Source organism: Chionomys nivalis, chromosome 7 (genome assembly GCF_950005125.1).
Source record: "Chionomys nivalis chromosome 7, mChiNiv1.1, whole genome shotgun sequence".
Lineage (NCBI taxonomy): Eukaryota > Metazoa > Chordata > Mammalia > Rodentia > Cricetidae > Chionomys > Chionomys nivalis.
The window spans coordinates 64,649,755-64,668,486 of NC_080092.1; the positions used below are offsets into that span (position 1 = coordinate 64,649,755).

The following is an 18,732-nucleotide window of genomic DNA, read 5'->3' on the forward strand; positions in this document are numbered from 1 at the left end:
TTAAAATTGTCCACAAAATATTTTCTTGTCTCTTTGAAATTAAATATTTTGACATTTTGTTATCAGCTCCTTTCAATAATATACCATTAATAGACTATTTTTATAAATCATTCTTCAAATCAAAAGGTACTAACTATATTTTGCTAGAAAATATTATATCGATAAATTTTATTTTAAATCCTTGTATTTAGTATCTCTTATAAGTTAATATCAGGAAAAAACAATATTGATGCTGTTTTCAATTCTTTTTTTAAGTATTTGTTTTTATTTATGTGTGTGTGTTGGTGCCCACCAAGGCCCTCAGATCCCCTGACCTGGAGTTACAGGCTGCTGTGAAACTGATGTGGGTGCCAGGAGCTGCACTCGGGCCCTCTGGAAGAGTGATAAGTGCTTTTAAACACCGAGCCGTCTCTTCAGCCTGTTACGAATTCTTGATTTTCTGGCTCAGCTTTGACTCTGTCTTGTTAATTTTACTGATTAGATTATGTGCCTTGATTCCTATTACCAAAATCAAGTCCAAATTAAAGTATACACTAAAATTGGGAGGAGAAAGCCGGGCGATAGTGGTGCAGTGGTGCACGCCTTTAATCCCAGCACTCAGGAGGCAGAGGCAGGCGGATCTCTGTGAGTTCGAGACCAGCCTGGTCTGCAGAGCTAGTTCCAGGACAGGCTCCAAAGCCACAGAGAAACCCTGTCTCGAAAAACCAAAAAAAAAAATAAATAAATAAATAAATAAATAAATAAAATAAAATAAAATTGGGAGGAGAATAGATACATTCAACCATTTTGAGATAAGGAGAAGTATATCTAAAACTGAACATTGTCAGCCATACAAGCTAGTGATGAAGTGATCCAGGCAGTGTGGTGGTACATCCCTATAATCTTAGCATCCAGAGGCTAACATAAGGGAGCTGTGAGTTTGAGGTTAGCCTAGAGTGCATACATAGCAAGTTCTAGGCCAACTCAAGCTACATAACTGAGCCTGTCGGCATACAAACATTGAAAGTTAAGACTAAAACTGTACCTGGCACCAAAGTTAGAAAAACTAGAGAGCAGTGGCCATTGTTAGGTCCGACATTGTGTTCACACCAAGTTCCCTTGTCAGCACAGATCTGTGGGCAGCAGTTAGCAGCAAGGGAGACATGTGTTGTTCAGATGCTGTTCATATTTATATATTTGTTTGTTTAGTAAGATTGTCTAGGCCAAGTATAGTGGTGCACGCCTTTAACCCCAGTACTTGGGAAGCAGAAGGATCTCTGTGAGTTTGAGGCCAGCCTGGTCTACAAAGCGAGTTCCAGGACAGCCAGGACTTAGTTGAGAGACTCTGTCTCATAAAACAAACAAATAGACATACAAAAGAAGTATTATCAGACAGACCTCTTGGATTTCAGAAGTAATTATCACTTTGATACATATTTAGTATTACCCAATAAAATGAAAGAAGAAAATCTGAGTTAATTTTGTCTGTTTTTTCACCAAGTATAAAATAGCTCTAGAACTTATTTTTAGAACAAAACAGACATCAACGTGTTCCATGAGCACTGTGGTTCCATTTGACTGTTGTTTCTTACTCCCTTCCCCTGTTCCCATTTCAGTATATTCTGAGGGTTGTGTTACATCTGGATTTCTTTCTCTTTTGTTTTCATTCCTGTGTGTTTCATTGCCATTTTCCATTTTGCAGATTGTCCCACATCATCTCATTCTACCAAAACTGTCTCCCCATCACCTGCCTTTCTTGACGAAGACGAATTCAGTGACTTTATGCAGGGGCCTGTTGAGGTGTCCGCTTGTAGGTCCTCTCCCATGGCCCGGCCCTTTCAGTCTTTCCTTCCCACCACCCCACTCGGCCAGGTGCACACACAGAAGGCTGGAGCACAGCCTCTCCCTCCAGGTCAGGTTCCAGTGTCTTTTGCCTTACATGGTGGCCCTGGACAAATCCCTTGTTTCTCTACTGCTTCAGCTTCACCCAGTGTGCAGAAAGCAGGTAACTCCAGTGTTATTACCCGAGTGTTAAGATATTCTAGGATGATTTATTTCTCTTACGTATGTAGAATTATACAGTGCTGTTGGCAAAGAAATGTGTATATATATGAGCTATGAGAATGATCAACAGCCACCAACGCAAGGCTAGATTAAGTTTTTACATCTTCATTTTCCAAAAAAGTGATTTGAAACCTTTTGCTGCTGTGTTAGAAACAGGTGAAACAAGCACAAAACGTTAACAGCAAACTGACCTCCTAAGATTATGCTTTTGTTTGGGGGAAAAAAAATCACTGATAATTATGTTATAATAATGCCCTAGGGAGAACTCGGTTAAAAAGTAATCGTTCAGGACCAATGAGATGGTTCATTGGGTAAAGTACTTGCTACCAAGCCTGGTGACCTGCATTTATCCCCAGAGCTCACCCTCTGGAAGGAGAGAAGGGACTCCCAGAGGTGTCTGCTCACTTTCATACACGCACCAACATACACACACAAAAAGCAATAAATGTAAAGTAATTCTTCTCAAGTGTGATCTCTCTAGCCAGCTATGATATACACATCTGTAATCCATTCCTTGAGATATAGAGGCAGAAAAATCAGGAGTTCAAGGTCATTTGCTATATAGTTCAAGGCGGTCTGGGCTATATGAGATCTTGTTTCAGAGAGAGAGAGAGAGAGAGAGAGAGAGAGAGAGAGAGAGAGAGAGAGAGAGAGAGAGAGGAAAAGAGAAATAGACTCCATCTAATATGGACACGGTGACCCATGTCTGTAATCCAGCACCAGCCTGCTACAGTGACAAGTTCTGTCCTTGGACAAGTCTTCACACATCTCTTTGTTTCCACTTTTATCATTAGTGAAATTATGGGGTAGGCACAGTCTGTGTCGAGACAGAGTGTGCTGGGAAAGGTCCTGGGAGACCTGGACTTAATCTATAAGGTTGTCATTTGACAGATGTAGAAACAGGCCTGACAGGGTCTCCCACTACTTAGGAGTGTCTGTGTCTGATGACTTGCCCAGTGCACATTCCCAATTCGTGATTCTACCTACTGTGGCATGCAATCCCTGAGAACCAGAGTAGGTAATTATTTTAAGTCTCCCAAAACATCTGAAACCTCTCAAACCCTACACTAATGGGTAACAATTGAATTATTATGAAATTTCATCTCTGTGGGAGTTCTTCCCTGAGGGTGGGAGGGATGGTGAGAAGATTGGAGTATGAAAGTAATATACAAGTAACCCTTCATGCTGTTTGTTTAGGCCCTTCCTTGGAAGAGAAGCTCCTAGTATCTTGTGATATAAGTACATCTGGGCAGGAACAAATTAAATTAAACACTCCTGAAGTTGGGCACAAAGCCGTAGTCCCAGGTTCCAGTAAGAGCGGTCCCGGTTTAATGACCCGTAATGGGGGTGCTGTAGATGGATGTGTAAGTGGTCCCACCACTGCAGAGGCAGAAAAGACTTCAGACCAAAACCTGTCCAGTGGAGAGAGTGGTGAGCTCCTGCTACGTTCTGCACAAATTTTGTTTAACCAACTGCTGCTCCGCTGCTAACACTTTCAGCGTTAATCTTAAAATGGATACTGCTTGATTGTGCTAATTCAAATTTTGCTTACAAAATATTTATGCAATCTTTTCTCCAATTAACCCCTAAGATTTTGCTCTGAATTCTTTGAATGCACTGAATTACTTCTTTTCAAATGGTTTTGATAACCCTGTTCATAATCAGAGCCTCCTGGTCTATCTAAATCCCCTCTCATTCTACAATGGCTCCCTTTGATTCCCCTTGCACTTTCTGGTTTGCCATAAAAAAACAGAAAGTTTAGCTGTAACTGGAAAAGTCACCAATGAGAATGCAATTTTTCTCTTTCAACTAAACTGTATGTGCAGCTGTCGGAAAGATCCAGGTTTGCACACTCAAGGCCTGGGTTTGAGCCCACAGCACAGGAGAACGACAAGCAGGCGGACGCTCACTCAGCACCTACGTGGCCCTGGATCCTGTTCCCAAAACACAAAAGCTAAATCCAGATTTTCACTGTGACGATGAATCGGAATGTGGGCAGCCCTGGAGACAGACCCCAGGAGGATATTTTACACATGGAATTTTAAGCCACTGTCTATTGTGTTTTTCCCTTAACCTATCAAACACATTAAATGGTGCATGCCTCCTGTGACTCAGATTATTGATTCGGTGCTTGTACTCTCTCTTTATATTTTAATACATAGACACTATTACCAGAGTTGTTGGAAACCAAGCACTTTTATTATATTGGTGACTTTTTTCTAGTGACTCCAACCAGCGCTCCTCTTTGTAAAAAGGAGTGGCCTTTCTCTTCTCCAGAGCATATGTGCATTAACCATCCTTCCCTTCTAGGTGTGGGTGTGTTTCCCTCTCAGGATCCTGCCCAGCCCAGGATGCCTCCTTGGATTTACAATGAGAGTCTGGTTCCAGGTAAAGTAAAGCTTCCCTGCCCAGCATTCCCCTCTGGATATTTTACTTTTAAATATTATAAAAGTATTTCTAAATATTTACTGTCATGGTTATAAAATATGCAGAAGGAATTGTTACAGGTATTTCTGCAGGAGGATAGAAAAGTAAATAAAACCTCATGTTTAAGACTGTTTTATAGGCAACCACATGGTGGCTCACAACCATCTGTAATGAGATCTGGTGCCCTCTTCTGGCTTTCAGGTATACATGCAGAGAGAATATTGTATACATAATAAATAAATATTAAAAAAAGAATATGTGTGTTAAAAAAAAGAATACACACACATCTCTGGTGTGTATACATATTTTTTAAAAAAGACTATTGAGAGTGGCAAGATGGCTCTTGGGGCAAAGGCCAAGCAATTAGAGTTACTGTGTTTTAAATGATGGTATTATCAGATATTTATTTCAAAGATTATTAATAACCTATCATGAATCACAGTAGTGGGGCTGAAGAGATAGCTCAGTGGTTAAGAGTATAGCTGCTCTTCCAGAAGACCTGAGTTCAAGTCCCAGCACCCACATAATGATTCACAACTACATTCCAGTTCCAGAGCATCAGACACCCTGCTTTGGCCTCTGCAGGCACAAGGTATACATGTAGTGCACAGATCTACGTGCAGGCAAAACACCCATACACATAAAAGTTGAAAAATGTCTTTTTTAAAGAATCACACCAATATGTTTAATACTTTCTCAATTCATAAGGATTATATATTTTAAATACTCTTTCTGATTGTCCTATAAAACTATATGAAATGCAAGGTTGAGTATCATCATTTTCTACATTGGAAAGTGGTTTCTTTTTTATGTGTAGTATCAGTGCTGAGCTGAGGAAATGATAAGATGGATTGTGTGGTAGTCCTTGGTGGGTAGCAGACAATGGTACAGTGATCGATAGGCACAGAAACAACAGTCCTTCCAGCAGCAGGTGCCAAGGGTAGCAAGTCACAGCTGCCTGGTCTGCTGCTCGGCGCCTTGCAAGCTGGAGGTAATGTCCACTAGCTCATCAGTGCTCCAAGGTTGGTACAGACAAAAGTTGTTCTACCCTGAGTAAATCAACCTCGATGTAAGATCTCTACAGAAGAATTTATTTCTTGGAGAAATTAGTAATGTCTTCTTTTAATTGTAATCATACAACCATAAATCAAAGGCTAGATGACCTCTCAAACCATGGGGGACTCTATCTACCCATTTTGAATCTCTCCCCTTTCCTCTCTTCAAATCTACAGAAACTAGATCTTAGATTTTAGTTCTGTCCATTTTCTGATAGTTTATCTTCTCCCTCATTCTTCATACACAGCATGCATCCCCTTTCCTAGTCAAGTCTGTGGAGGTCAGAGGACAACCTGTGGGAGTCAGTCCTCTCCTTCCACCTTACCGGTCCCAAGGATTGAACTCAGGTCATCAGCCTTGGCAGCAGGTGCCTTTCCCCACTGAGCCAGATCCCAGCTAAATTAAAGCAGTTAACTTAAGGTCATTCTTTTGTACCTATGATGGCAGCAACAAGTTGTTTTCCTTCAATGTGTTTGCATTTGTCATCTGTTCTTTCTCTTAACAGATGCTTATAAGAAAATTTTAGAGACGACAATGACTCCAACTGGAATAGATACTGCTAAACTTTATCCCATTCTGATGTCATCTGGACTTCCCAGGGAAACACTCGGGCAGATATGGGCCTTAGCCAATCGGACTACACCCGGCAAACTTACTAAGGAAGAGCTTTATACTGTTCTCGCCATGGTAGCAGTAACACAGGTAGACTTCACGTCTTACGTTAGAACAAGTGTGTTCCTACAAGTTGAAAGAGCATGAGACCCCTTTTCACTACCACCTTGTAGATAGATCTCTTTGTTCATTAAAATTTAGATCATTTTTGATGTTTCAAAAATGTATTGTCCATATAATGTACATCTTAGCAAGTTATCCTTTTGTTTGAAAGTAATTGATGACGTCAGTTTCTACCCTTGTTTAGAATTTCTTAAAGTATACTTAGCCTGGTAACAACTTCTGTTTTATTTTGGAATTAGTTTAAGTTACTTGATTTTAGCATAATGGCCAAGCTTACCAGACAGAATATGTCACAATTGATGTGTGCTGGCCATGTCTAAGTATTAGCATTGGATTTTTTGTTTGTGTGTTTGTTTTTGTTTTTCAAGACAGGTTCAAGTGCTGGGATGAAAGGTGTGCACCACCACCACCAGCTAGCAGCGGATTTTTAAGTGAGAAAAGTTTGGGTGAAATAAATAGGTTCACATTTATGTTTGCTGTGTGAAAGGATGGCTGCTATAACTGCATTTTTAGAAGTACAAGTCAGGCCGGGCGGTGGTGGCGCATGCCTTTAATCCCAGCACTCGGGAGGCAGAGGCAGGTGGATCTCAGTGAGTTCGAGGCCAGCCTGGTCTATCAAGTGAGTTCCAGGACAGTCCCCGAAGCTACAGAGAAAGCCTGTCTCGAAAAACAAAACAACAACAAAGTCTAGGGCAGTAGTGGATCCTGCTGCACTGCCCCTTTCACTCTTCTCCTGGTGTCAGGTTCATGTGCTTGAGGAATCAGAGTGAAGCAACAGGAGAGCCATGTGTAGGTCTCTCATGCACAGACTATCTGCAGTCAACTAAAATGTTTTCATTTCCTGCTGTTCCCTGTAGAGGGGTGTTCCTGCCATGAGCCCTGATGCTTTGAACCAGTTCCCAGCAGCTCCCATTCCTACCTTAAGCGGCTTTCCTATGGCTCTGCCTACCCCAGTGAGCCAGCCGACTGCGATGCCCTCTGTCCCTGCAGGCTCCATGCCCCTCAGCCTTGGACAGCCCATCATGGGCATTAACCTTGTTGGACCAGTGGGTGGAGCTGCAGCACCAGCTTCCAGTGGCTTCATGCCAGCCTACCCCTCAAACCAGGTAAGTGGAGAAGCTATCATTCTTAAAAGTACATGTAGGCAGCTTTCCTTCCAGAGGCTCAGTTGCTGGGCTATAGTGGGCACGTGATGTGAAAATTAAGCAGTGTGCAACACAGGTGTGGTTCATCAATGACCTCTCACCTAGGATGCTCAGGAACCTAAATATGACTCCGGCTCTGCAAGAAATAAAATAATTTTTAAGTATTAAGATAATACAAAATTTGTTTATTTTTGTTTGTTTTTAATTATTTTTAAATACACAAAATATTTATTTGTTGAGAATTAAGATATTTGCTACAATGGAAAGCAGTTAAGGAAGATGTGATACCAACCTCTGACCTTCTGCACATTCATGCACATGCATGTGTGTGCATGTACACACACATACAGAGAGAAAGAGGAAGATTTAAGGCCAGACGTGGTAGTTGTACACCTTTGATTTCAGCTCTCAGGAGGCAGAGGCAGTAGATCTATCTATGTGTCTGAGGTCATCCTAGTTTACATAGAGAGTTCCAGGCCAGCCAGAACTACATGGTGTCTTAGTTAGGGTTTCTATTGCTACGATGAAACACCATGACCAAAAGCAAGTTGGGAAAAAAAAAGGGCTAATATGGCTTACATTTCCACATTGCTGTTCCTTATTGAAAGAAGCCAGGACAGGAACTCAAATAGAGCATGACCCTGGAGGCAGGAACTGATGCAGAGGCCATGGAGGGGTGCTGCTTACTGACTTGCTCAGCCTATTTTCTTATAGAACCCAGGACTGACAACCCAGGGAGGGCATCACCCATCATGGATTGGGCTCTCCCCCATTGATTACTAACTGAGAAATGCCTTATGGCTGGATCTCAGGGAGGCCTTTCCTCAGCTGAGCTCCTTCCTCTGATGACTCCAGCTCGTGCCACGGTGACACTCAGAGCCAGCCAGTAAACATAGTGAGATCCTGCCTCAAAAAAAAAGATTTAAAAATTTCACTTCTCAAATTAGCAAACCAATGTTTTTAATGTGAAAATATTTAATGTCAATGGTCAGTGAACATGGAGGAAAGAGTGGTTAACCCTGCACCCTGCAGGTAGGTCTGTTGGCACAATTGTTTGAAAACATGCCCATGTCTTCAGAGATGGTAACTGATGTTAGCAGAGATGGACAGAATGTCAGCAGTAACACTGCTTGTTAGAATAAAATGTACTGTTCATCATGAAGAAAATGCTCATTGGATTTCCGTTTCTCCATACAGTCGATGGCAATCATTAAAATTAACAAAATAGATGTGCAGGGGCTGGAGAGATGGCTCAGTGGTTAAGAGCATTGCCTGCTCTTCTAAAGGTCCTGAGTTCAATTCCCCGAAACCACATGGTGGCTCAAAACCATCTGTAATGAGGTCTGGCGCCCTCTTCTGGCCTTCAGGCATACACACAGACAGAATATTGTATACATAATAAATAAATATTAAAAAAAGATGTGCATTTATGGCATGGAAGGATGAACCTGTTGTGTAATTACATTTTTAAAGTACTGAACAGTGTAGTGTGAGCTTGTTCCATAAGGCAAATGGGCCATGAACAGTCTGCTGCTGCTCTGGTGTTAGCTTAGAAGCCAGTGTTTGCTTTATGCATGTATATGACTGTCAGGAGGGACTCGTGTGTCTGTTCACAAACATTGCTGTTGGCAACCCAACAAATGTAATCCAACTACTTTAAAAATATTTAGAGGTTAGCTATTTAGGCCAGTCTCTTTACATTTGTGCTAGAGAATACTTTAAAATACGAAACAGAATTCTTGCCTTAAGCATTTTCGTTGTTATATCTCAATTATGTTCTTGCCTGGAGCTATATATGCTCAGTGGTAGAGCGCTTGCCTCATGCACACAAGATCCTGCGTTCGCCTCCAGCACAGTGCATGTGCACACACACATGCACCCCATTAAGAAATTAGGCAGTTGTAACTAAATTGAGCAATTAAATGATAGTCTTTGAGATTGCTGCTTAGAGAAGAGTTATTTGTTTTGACAATCTCATGTTCCTTTCTGTGCTGGCTAGTCTTATGTTAATGTGACATAAACTAGATTAATCTGAAATGTCCTAATTGGGGAAATGCTTCTGTAAGATCTAGCTACAGGGCATTTTCATAATTAGTGGTTGATGGGGGAGGGCTCAGCCCATTGTGGGTGGTGCCATCCCTGGCCTGGTGATCCTGGGTTCTACAAGACAGCAGACTGAGCAAACCATAATGAGCAAACCAGTAAGCAGCACCCATTCCATTGTCTCTGCATCAGCTCCTGCTTTCAGGTTCCTGCCCTCTTTAAAGGTGGGTTTTTTTTTTCAAGACAGGATTTCTCTGTGTAACAGTCCTGGCTGTCCTGGAACTCCCTTTGTAAGCCAGGCTGGCCTCAAACTCACAGAGATCTGCCTGCCTCTGCCTCCCGAGTGCTGGGATTAACGGTGTGCACCATCACTGCCTGGCCCTGTTTGAGTTCTTGTCCTGACTCCCTTCAATGATGAACAGTGATGTGGAAGTGTAAGCCGAATAAATCCTCTCCTCTCCAGGTTATTTTGGTCATGGTGTTTCATTACAGAAGTAGACAAGCTGGTACCAAGGTAGGAGAGTATTGCTGTGACAGATCTGGCCATGTTGTTTTGGGGAGGACTGTGGAAGGTCTTTGGGACTTTGGGCTAGAAAAGCAATTGAGGGTTGAGAGCTCAGTGAGCTCTTGTGTAGGAGCTCGGGAGATGGGAGTGTTGAGAGCAGTGTAGATGATGGAGGCCTGGCTTGTAGGTTTCAGAGGAAAGCGAAGACTCTACTGGGCCTTTTGTTGTGAAGAGTCTTCAGCTGGAGCTAAAGAATCAGCTGTGATTGAAGAAGCATCATTGAGGTGAAGTTCTCTGGGAAGTGTTTCCAGGGAGTCAGCACACAGAAGCTGGGATACAGACATGGCCAAGGTTGTACCTTGTGCTTGCAGCTGATCTGGTTTTGAAGGTGTAAGGGGATCATGGAGAACAGCTGAGGGTTGGCACTATGTGGTAGGGCTGGAGTCCCTGAAGAGAGAGCCCTGGAGAGGCTGACTGGTGAAAGTGCAGCCCAGTTGCAACAAAGTGCCTCAGCAGTTTTGGGGATGCCAGTGCTATGGGATGACCACCAAGAACAGCAGCGGCAGTGGAGTGGAGCCAGCCTGAGCCTAGAAGACAAGCTATGTGTGCTGCAGGGGGTGGAGCCCCTTAAATCCCAGATAATTGGACATTGAGTTATTTACACTGTTGAAGTTTGGCTTTGCTTGGTTCAGATTGTAATTATGCCCTAGTTCTCTCTTTAAGTGAGAAAGTATTTCATTTATATTTGATTTTACAGGAGTCCACAGTTGTAGTAAGGAGGCCACTTATTCATTTCCTGGATGCACAGACTCCTGAAATAACCAAACAGAAACTGTATTAATTAAATCACTGCTTGACCTATTAGCTCTAGCTTCTTATTGGCTAACTCTTGCATATTAATTTAACCCATCTCCATTAATCTGTGTATTGCCACGTGGCAGTGGCTTACTGGCAAAGTTTCGGCATATCTGTCTCTGGCGGCAGCTCCATGGCTTCCCCTAAACTCCGCCTTGCTTCTCCCAGCATTCAGTTTCGTTTCTTACTGCCCCCCCACACACACACCTAGCTCTGCTCTACCCTATCACAGGCTGAAAACAGCTTCTTTATTAACCAATGGTATTCACAGCATACAGAGGGGAATCCCACATCACATAGTAGACAGGCTTTGGATTTTAAAAAAGACTTGACTGTTTTAAAGAGACTGAATTTTTAAAGACTCTGGGACTTTTAAATTTTGGGTTGTTTATATTGTAATGTTGGTAGTAATGTGTGATCTTGAGGCAAAACAGGAAAGAAAAGGCTGTTGCTTGGCAGTGATGTGTTTGTGTGTCAAGGTAGCAAGGAGTCAGTTGTGCTGTCTAGGTTTATGTCAGCTTGACACAGGCTAGAGTTATCTGAAAGAGGAAACCTCAATTGAGAAAACGCCTCCATAAAACCTGGTTGAAGGACAGTGATGTGGGAGGGCCCATCCCATTGTGGGTGGTGGCATCCCTGGGCTGGTGGTCCTGGGTTCTATAAGAAAGCAGTCTAAGCAGGTCGTGATGAATAAGCCAGTAAGCAGCACTCCTCCATGGTCTATGCATCAGCTCCTACCTCCAGGTTCCTGACCTGCTTGAGTTCCTATCCTGACGTCCTCAGTGATGGACAGTGATATGTGAAAGTATAAGCCAGATAAACTCTTTCCTCCCTAAGTTGCTTTGGTCATGGTGTTTCATCCCTGCATTAGTCACTCTAACTCTAAGACACTTTCTAAATCTAGGTGGGAAAGACAGAAGAAGATGACTTCCAAGATTTTCAAGACGCTTCCAAATCAGGATCCCTTGAGGATTCTTTCCCTGACTTCCAAGAGGTGCCTGCTTCCTCAAAAACAAGTAACTCCCAGCTCGGAAACAGGTAGAAATGAGTTGAATATATTTAACTTTGCATTTTATCATTAGGGAAAGGGCATCCATGGCATAAGAAGCCTGAAAACAAATGCCCTGTCCAAAGAGCAGTTAACGTACTGTTTCAGTCCCTGGGCCATCCTCTGCCTTCATACTGTTATTCTCTGCTGCAGCTCTCTGTGTCCACTTGAACTTTGATGTAACAAGTCTTTCTCTATCCCGCCAGCCAGCTCCCAAATCATGACATGGAGACTCCTTATTAAAAGCTCGGCCAATAGCTTAGACTTGTTTTTAACTACTTCTTAGAACTTAAATTAACCCAAATCTTTTTTTTTTTTTTTTGCTTTTTCGAGACAGGGTTTCTCTGTGGTTTTGGAGCCTGTCCTGGAACTAGCTCTGTAGACCAGGCTGGTCTCGAACTCACAGAGATCCGCCTGCCTCTGCCTCCCAAGTGCTGGGATTAAAGGCGTGCGCCACCACCGCCCGGCAACCCAAATCTTTTAATCTACTTTCTTTTACATTATAAAAATTACCTTTGTTTTGTAATGCCAATGTTGCTTGGCGTGGGGCTTGGCATCTCCTCACAACTCTACCCTTCTTCCCAGCTTCCTCTGTGCCTGGAAATCTGCCTAGCTATTGTCTGTTCTGCTCTTTATTAAACCAGTCACAGTGACATATCTTCACACAGTGTAAAGGAATATTCCACAACACTTTGGCTCCTCCCCTTCCTTCCAGTGTATATATGCTTGTCATATTTGTTTTTAAGCCTGATTTGTGGGGCTGAGTGTTGTGATGCACCACTTTAAGGGAGGCAGAATCAGGTGGGTCTTTGTGAGTTCAAGGCCAACCTGATCTACTTAGTGAGTTTCAGGACAGCCCGGGTTACATGGAGATACCATGTCTAAAAAGGAGGAAAGAAAGAGGCAGGGGAGGCAAGAGAGGGAAAAAGGAAGGGAGGGAAGGAAGGAGAAAGGGAGTGAGAAAGGAAGGAAGGAAGGAAGCAAGCAAGCAAGGAAAAAACCACAGCAAACCTAACTTGCATCAGCTGACTGCCTGTGCCACAATGGCTTTGGGTCCTTTTATTAGATCTAGTCTTCAACTATTGAAAAAAAGGTTGAAGCAGGAACATGTAATTTTGTACTTTTTACAAGTATGATGTACTCCTGATTTTACACAAAATTCATAATTCAGGACTGTGGATTTTAATTATTCATGTATAATTTTTTTCATCAGTGGCTTTTGACCTCCAGACTTATGTTTTTTGCATACAGATACACAAACATTTCACTTAGATTTTCCCCTAGTGCAGTGGCTCTCAATCTCCCCAATGCTGTAGCCCTTTAATATAGTTTCTTATGTTGTGGGGACCCCAACCATAGAATTACGTTCGTTGATACTTTATAACTGTAATTTTACTACTGTTAAGAATTGTAATGTAAGTATCTGTTTTCTAGTGATCTTAGGTAACCCCTGTGAAAGGATTGCTAGCTCCCCCAAAGGGGTTGCGACCCACAAGTTGAGAACCATTGCTCTAGAGATGGCCATTGGTTCAGTCAGTATTTGTCCTTTCCTCCCTTGCTTTCTCTCTGTTGAGATGGGAGAGCAGGCAGAGTATACAGAAGGATGGTGTCTGTGAGACAACACATCTGTGCTTCTCTTGTGTTCCTGTTTACAGTCAGTGCCATCACTTCCATTGTAACTCCCTGCAAACCCTAGAACTAAAGATAGGCAGGACAGAGGATTTTCAGATCATGAACAGAAATTATCCTTCTGAGTATAAGAATATCTCGTACAAACTGAGCAGAGGTGGCACACACCTTTAATCCCAGCACTTAAGAGACAGAGGCAGGCGGATCTCTGTGATTTTCAGGACAGCCTGGTCTACACAGAGAAACCCTGCCTCAAAAAAACAAAAAAAGAAAAAAAAATTCATCATACACAGTTGGACATGGGTTTCACACTTCAATCCCAACACTTAGGATGCTAAGGAGGAGATGTACCGTGAATAAGAAGCCAGTCTGGGCTACAGCATGAGACCCTGTCCAAAAACAACAGAGACATATGTTAACATGTGTACCAAATATATGTAAGCAACATGTAGTGTCTAGTACTATAATGCCAGCATGTGCACCACACATCTCCTAGACAAGCATTACATCGCCTGTCTGCCTACCCAGATCTCTCCCTTCAAACAAAATTTACGCGTTACAATCTGGGCGTTCCTGTCTGAAGGACTCAGACAAGACATCTCAAATTCACTACATAGAATTAAGTTAATTTCCTGCTGAGACAAATATTTGTTATATCCCCATTACTAATCTTCCTCGATCCATGATATCACCACACCCAGACACTAGTATGTGTCCTCTCTCTTTTGTCTGTGATCTTGCAGTCCACACTCCGGAGGGACTCGCTTCTCACTATTCCCATTTAAGCTTCCTGGCATTTGTACTTTCTCTGTCCCTTAGCCTGAAAAATCTTACCTTGTTGGTCTCTCTAGAGTTAATTCAAAATTTATTTCAAGACAGGTGGTGGTGGCACACACCTTTAATCCTAGCACTTGGGAGGAAAAGGCAGGCGGTTCTCCAGGTTAGAGGTCAGCCTGGTCTATATAGCAAGTTCCAGGACAGCTAGGGCTAATAGAGAAACCTTCCTAAAATTTTTTTTTTCAAAAACCATTTTCTAAGTCCTCCAGCAGCCCATGGCTCTGAGAAGAGTTAGTATCCCTCCTTTTCTGCTAATTGTATCCTGATTGTCCTGGCGTGTGTTTCTCATGTTGTATCTTGATTGTAATGCTGTATGTTTCTCATGTTTCCCCCAGTAGCACTTAGCCCATATATAACTGATAGATAGTTCTATTATTGCATGCGGACTATAAGCTGAGTCCATCTAGTGAGTGACTCACTCCCTTCGGGGAAGGTCTTTCAGTATAGTATATTAAGTCAAAATTTGTGGGTAAAAGTTTTAAAATGATAGCCAGACCTGAAGTGGGCTTTTGGCAGATTTTTATTTTTTATTTTTGGGGTTTTCTTTATCAGTTGCTTGGTTGGTTTGGTTGGCTTATCGTTGCTGTTTTTCTTGTTTTTTAAAGTGTGTGTATGTGTGTGTCTATGTGACATGTGTATCTGTGTGAATGTATGTCACATGTATGTAGGTGCCCAAGGAGGCCAGAAGAAGGTGTTAGATCTCCTGATGCTGAATTACAGACTGTTGTGAAATGCTGGACATTGGAGCTAGAAACTGAAGCCAGGTCCCCTGGAAAACAGGAGGTGCTCTTAACAAATGAGTAATCTGGTTTGATTTTTTTTTTTTTTTTTTTTTTTTTGAGAAAGGATTTTTTGCTATATATTCCTGGCTGGCCTGGAACTCATAACTCTCCTCCTGCCTCTACCTCCTTTAGTGCTAAAGACCGCGATGCCCAGCCTCTGTGCGCATTATTTGCTGCATCATCTTCACATCATTTACCTCTGTACAGCTGTGCATGTGCTTTTTACAGCTTTTAGTTCACTGCCTCCAAGTTTCCTTGAATGAAATATTTTTCTCTCGTCTGAAAGTCCGCACTTGTGCTCATGTGTTTACGTGGCAGCTACTTTATGCCAGATGCAGGGTGAGACACAAGAATACAGGCCAGAGTTCACAGTTGCTGCTCCCTCGAAGCGCGCTTTCCCCCGAGTGCCTAGCCTTTAAAGCTCTCATGACTCGGCTGAATTGCATGTCCGCTGAATCCTCGGATTCAGACATCTGTAACTGGAAAATATTCAAAAAAAGATCATGTACCTACTGAAAATGCATAAAGTTTGGTGTCTTTCTCTCTAGACAGTACTGCACACTGACTGTGTGCCTAGCCTTTACAGTGTTAGTACTGTAACTGACTCAGGAGACTGATTTCAGGTGTGCAGAGGATGCAAGGGGATTATGTGCCAATAGTGCACTGACCGTACTGGAGACATCTGTGTGTTAATTCTCTAGAATATGATAATCCGTGTTCCAAATTGTGAATGTATTTTAAAAGTGGTTGGTCTGTCGGGTCATAATGTGAAGAGCTAAGCGTAGAGACCCACTTTGGTCAGTGTGTGTAAGCAGAAAGTGGGCGTTATTTGTCAGAAGAGATGACAAAACAGGGCTGAGAGGTAACGAGGGCAGAAAGCGTAAGGTCAGAGGAGGAAAGACAGACGAGGAGACAAACAACTATGGCACAAGCTTTATTCAGGAGGAGGCCTGTGGAGGGAAGCTCTCTAGTCCAAGAAAGCAGACAGCCTGCCACTGCTTACAGCTGAGCAGCTAGGGGACAAAAGAGAGAGGTGGGCAGGGACTGAATTTCCCTTTGGGGGGCCTGTTGTTAGGGATAGCCAAGGTGCTTGGTGTGTAAAAGAATGTTAAGCAATTCATAACCATCTCTGCGACTACCATTACAGGAGGGTTGGCATTGTGGAGAGGGCACACATTGTGGAGAAAAATAAGTTCCTTTAGTTCTGAGAGCCACAGTACTTGAGTTCCTGCAGCTGCTGTGTCTAGCCAGGATAGAAAAGCTTTAGGTGGCAGCATGGCCAGGACTGGCAGAGAGCACTGTTAGTTGACGAGAACACAGCAGTTAGGGTAGCCCCTGCTGTGGGGAGCCTTGTGATTTATGGTCTGATCTGTACAGTATCTTCAGAATAATAAATTGCTTCAAGAAGGGCTTTTGCTGCCCTTTGGAGACCCCCTTACTGCTGCAAGCCAAGAAAGCCGCAACACAGGAAGCACTGTATTCCTCACACACTGGTCGAACTCAGTTCTGAGGCCAAAGAAGAGAGAGCATCCCCAGGCATGAAAGTACCAATATACTGGGGTGGGGTGGCCAGGGGAGTCAGCAGCACAGATGGGGCTCTGGGACAGAAAGTTGTTAGAAAATTGAAGCACTGGGACCTTGGGTCTGGTTTGTTTGTTTATTGTCCTGAGAACTAAGCCTATTCTGTGGGTTGTTTGTTGAGACAGGTTCTCTTTATTACATAGTCTTGGCTGTCCTAAAACTCACTAAATAGACCTGGCTGGCCTCAGACTCACAGAGATCTGCCTTCTGCCTCTCTAGTGCTGGATTAAAGATGTGGGTCATCACACTCTACTCTAAGCATTTCCTTACAAACTTTTATATTTAGCAGAATGAGCAAAGCTATCTTTTTAAGAAATATCAAATAGGCTGGGCGGTGGTGGCGCACGCCTTTAATCCCAGCACTCGGAAGGCAGAGGCAGGCGGATCTCTGGGAGTTCGAGGCCAGCCTGGTCTACAAGAGCTAGTTCCAGGACAGGCTCCAAAGCTACAGAGAAACCCTGTCTCGAAAAACCAAAAAAAAAAAAAAAAAAAAAAAAAAAAAGAAAGAAAGAAATATCAGATAGGAGTCTTGTTATGGTTTAAATAAAATGTTACAGGTCCTCGAGTGGCTGAAGCAGGCAGCAGATCCCGAGACCATGCTATAGGTCCCAGAAGTGGCAGCAGGCAGTGGGCAGCAGGTCCCAAGAGCAGCCAGTCCAGGCAAGAATTGTACAGTTCTCCAAGTGGCTGTAGTGGGCCCCATGGGGCAGCGAGTCCCAGGCAGGGAGCTGCGTGGTGGGTGAGAGACCTCAGTGGGATTGGCAGCCAGTCCCACGAGGAGAGACAGAAGGATGGGCACACCATGAGACCATGCCACAGGTCTCCAAAGGCAGCTGGTCCTGGGCAGGGAGCCACACAACGAGCAAGAGACAGAGACATGGATAGGCACACCATGCAGAGTGGGTTGGATATTTATTTAATTGGTTATGAAGGGGAAAGAGGAGAGCAGAGAGAGAGAGAAAGAAAGAGACACAGAGACACACAGAGAGATACAGAGACAGAGGGAGAGAGAGAGAAGGAAGGCTTGGGCTGGAAGCAGATCAGCTTGCCTGGCAGACAGGAGTGGGCATGGCTTGTCTCTTAAAGGGACAGGACAGACCATTACAAGTCTTTTCTATATCACATACTATAAAACTTGTGTTTGGGACAAGGACCACCACCACCATTATCACCCAGTAAAACATTCGTTTTTGCAAAGGTCCACTGCTCTAGCCCAGGAGTCTGACTGCCTGGAGCAGTGACCCTTCTCCCCTTCCTTCATTTCCCTCACCAGTTCTTTACAGATTACTGTGAGGTCAGACCCCAGCAATTAAGGAAAAGATACAGTCACTACCCAAGTTAGAATAAAAACCAAATGCACTTCCAGCCCATGTGTGCTCTCCAAACCCTCATGATCAAGAGTAAATTCTCCCTTGCCCAGACACTTGGGTTGGAATGGTGGTCTCTTATTTCTAACATCTGTCATAGCCATATGGAAGTAGAGTCTCTGGGCAGGGAGGACAAAACATGTTCTCTGATGACCAGGTTCTCAGTCTTGCCTTCCAGTGGGATGCAGATTCTTTAAAACAATGTGGCCCTCTCACTTGAGTATTTCCCTTAAGAAACAGAAATGACTGTTTTCATGTATAAAACTGATAATAACTGCTATCTATAACTTGCATAAACACTCTGATGGTGATTATAGCCTTCTTTTAAAAAGTAATGGCTCCAGAGAAGGGCCCGAATGAAACACTGATTTGTGGTGCACAGATAATTAGTGTGTGTCAGCTTTCTCGAATGGAACTGAATTCTGTTGATTTTCATCAGTGCTATTTCATTACCCTGCAGGGTCTCTTTTTGTCCAATCCTGTGAATATAATTTTAAAATTAATTACTTTCAATTAACTGTCACATTTAGTAGAAAGATTTTGCCACTGAGCTTTAAAAGACCATAGCTAAAATTGGAGGGTTACGAAAAGCAGGCAAGCCATCCAGCTTCCTGGGCTTTTTGTCCTTAAATACGGGGCAATTACCTGTATTCCTGTGTAACATTCTGGTCATTGAGCT

At 43.0% G+C, this 18,732-nt stretch overlaps 1 protein-coding gene across 17 annotated transcripts in view; it reads left to right on the forward strand.

Moving 5' to 3' along the window:
• Synrg (synergin gamma) overlaps positions 1-18,732 on the forward strand; it is a 79,875-nt gene that overhangs the window by 19,106 nt on the left and 42,037 nt on the right. For 7 of the 17 annotated variants that reach the window (XM_057773750.1, XM_057773746.1, XM_057773751.1 and 4 more), the window contains exons 7-12: positions 1,682-1,984; positions 3,241-3,474; positions 4,354-4,431; positions 6,032-6,228; positions 7,119-7,367; positions 11,714-11,847. In XM_057773750.1, coding sequence (XP_057629733.1) covers positions 1,682-1,984; positions 3,241-3,474; positions 4,354-4,431; positions 6,032-6,228; positions 7,119-7,367; positions 11,714-11,847 — 1,195 coding nt within the window. The remainder of the gene's footprint in view (positions 1-1,681; positions 1,985-3,240; positions 3,475-4,353; positions 4,432-6,031; positions 6,229-7,118; positions 7,368-11,713; positions 11,848-18,732) is intronic. The other 10 variants (XM_057773754.1, XM_057773755.1, XM_057773757.1 and 7 more) reach the window with 2 other exon arrangements.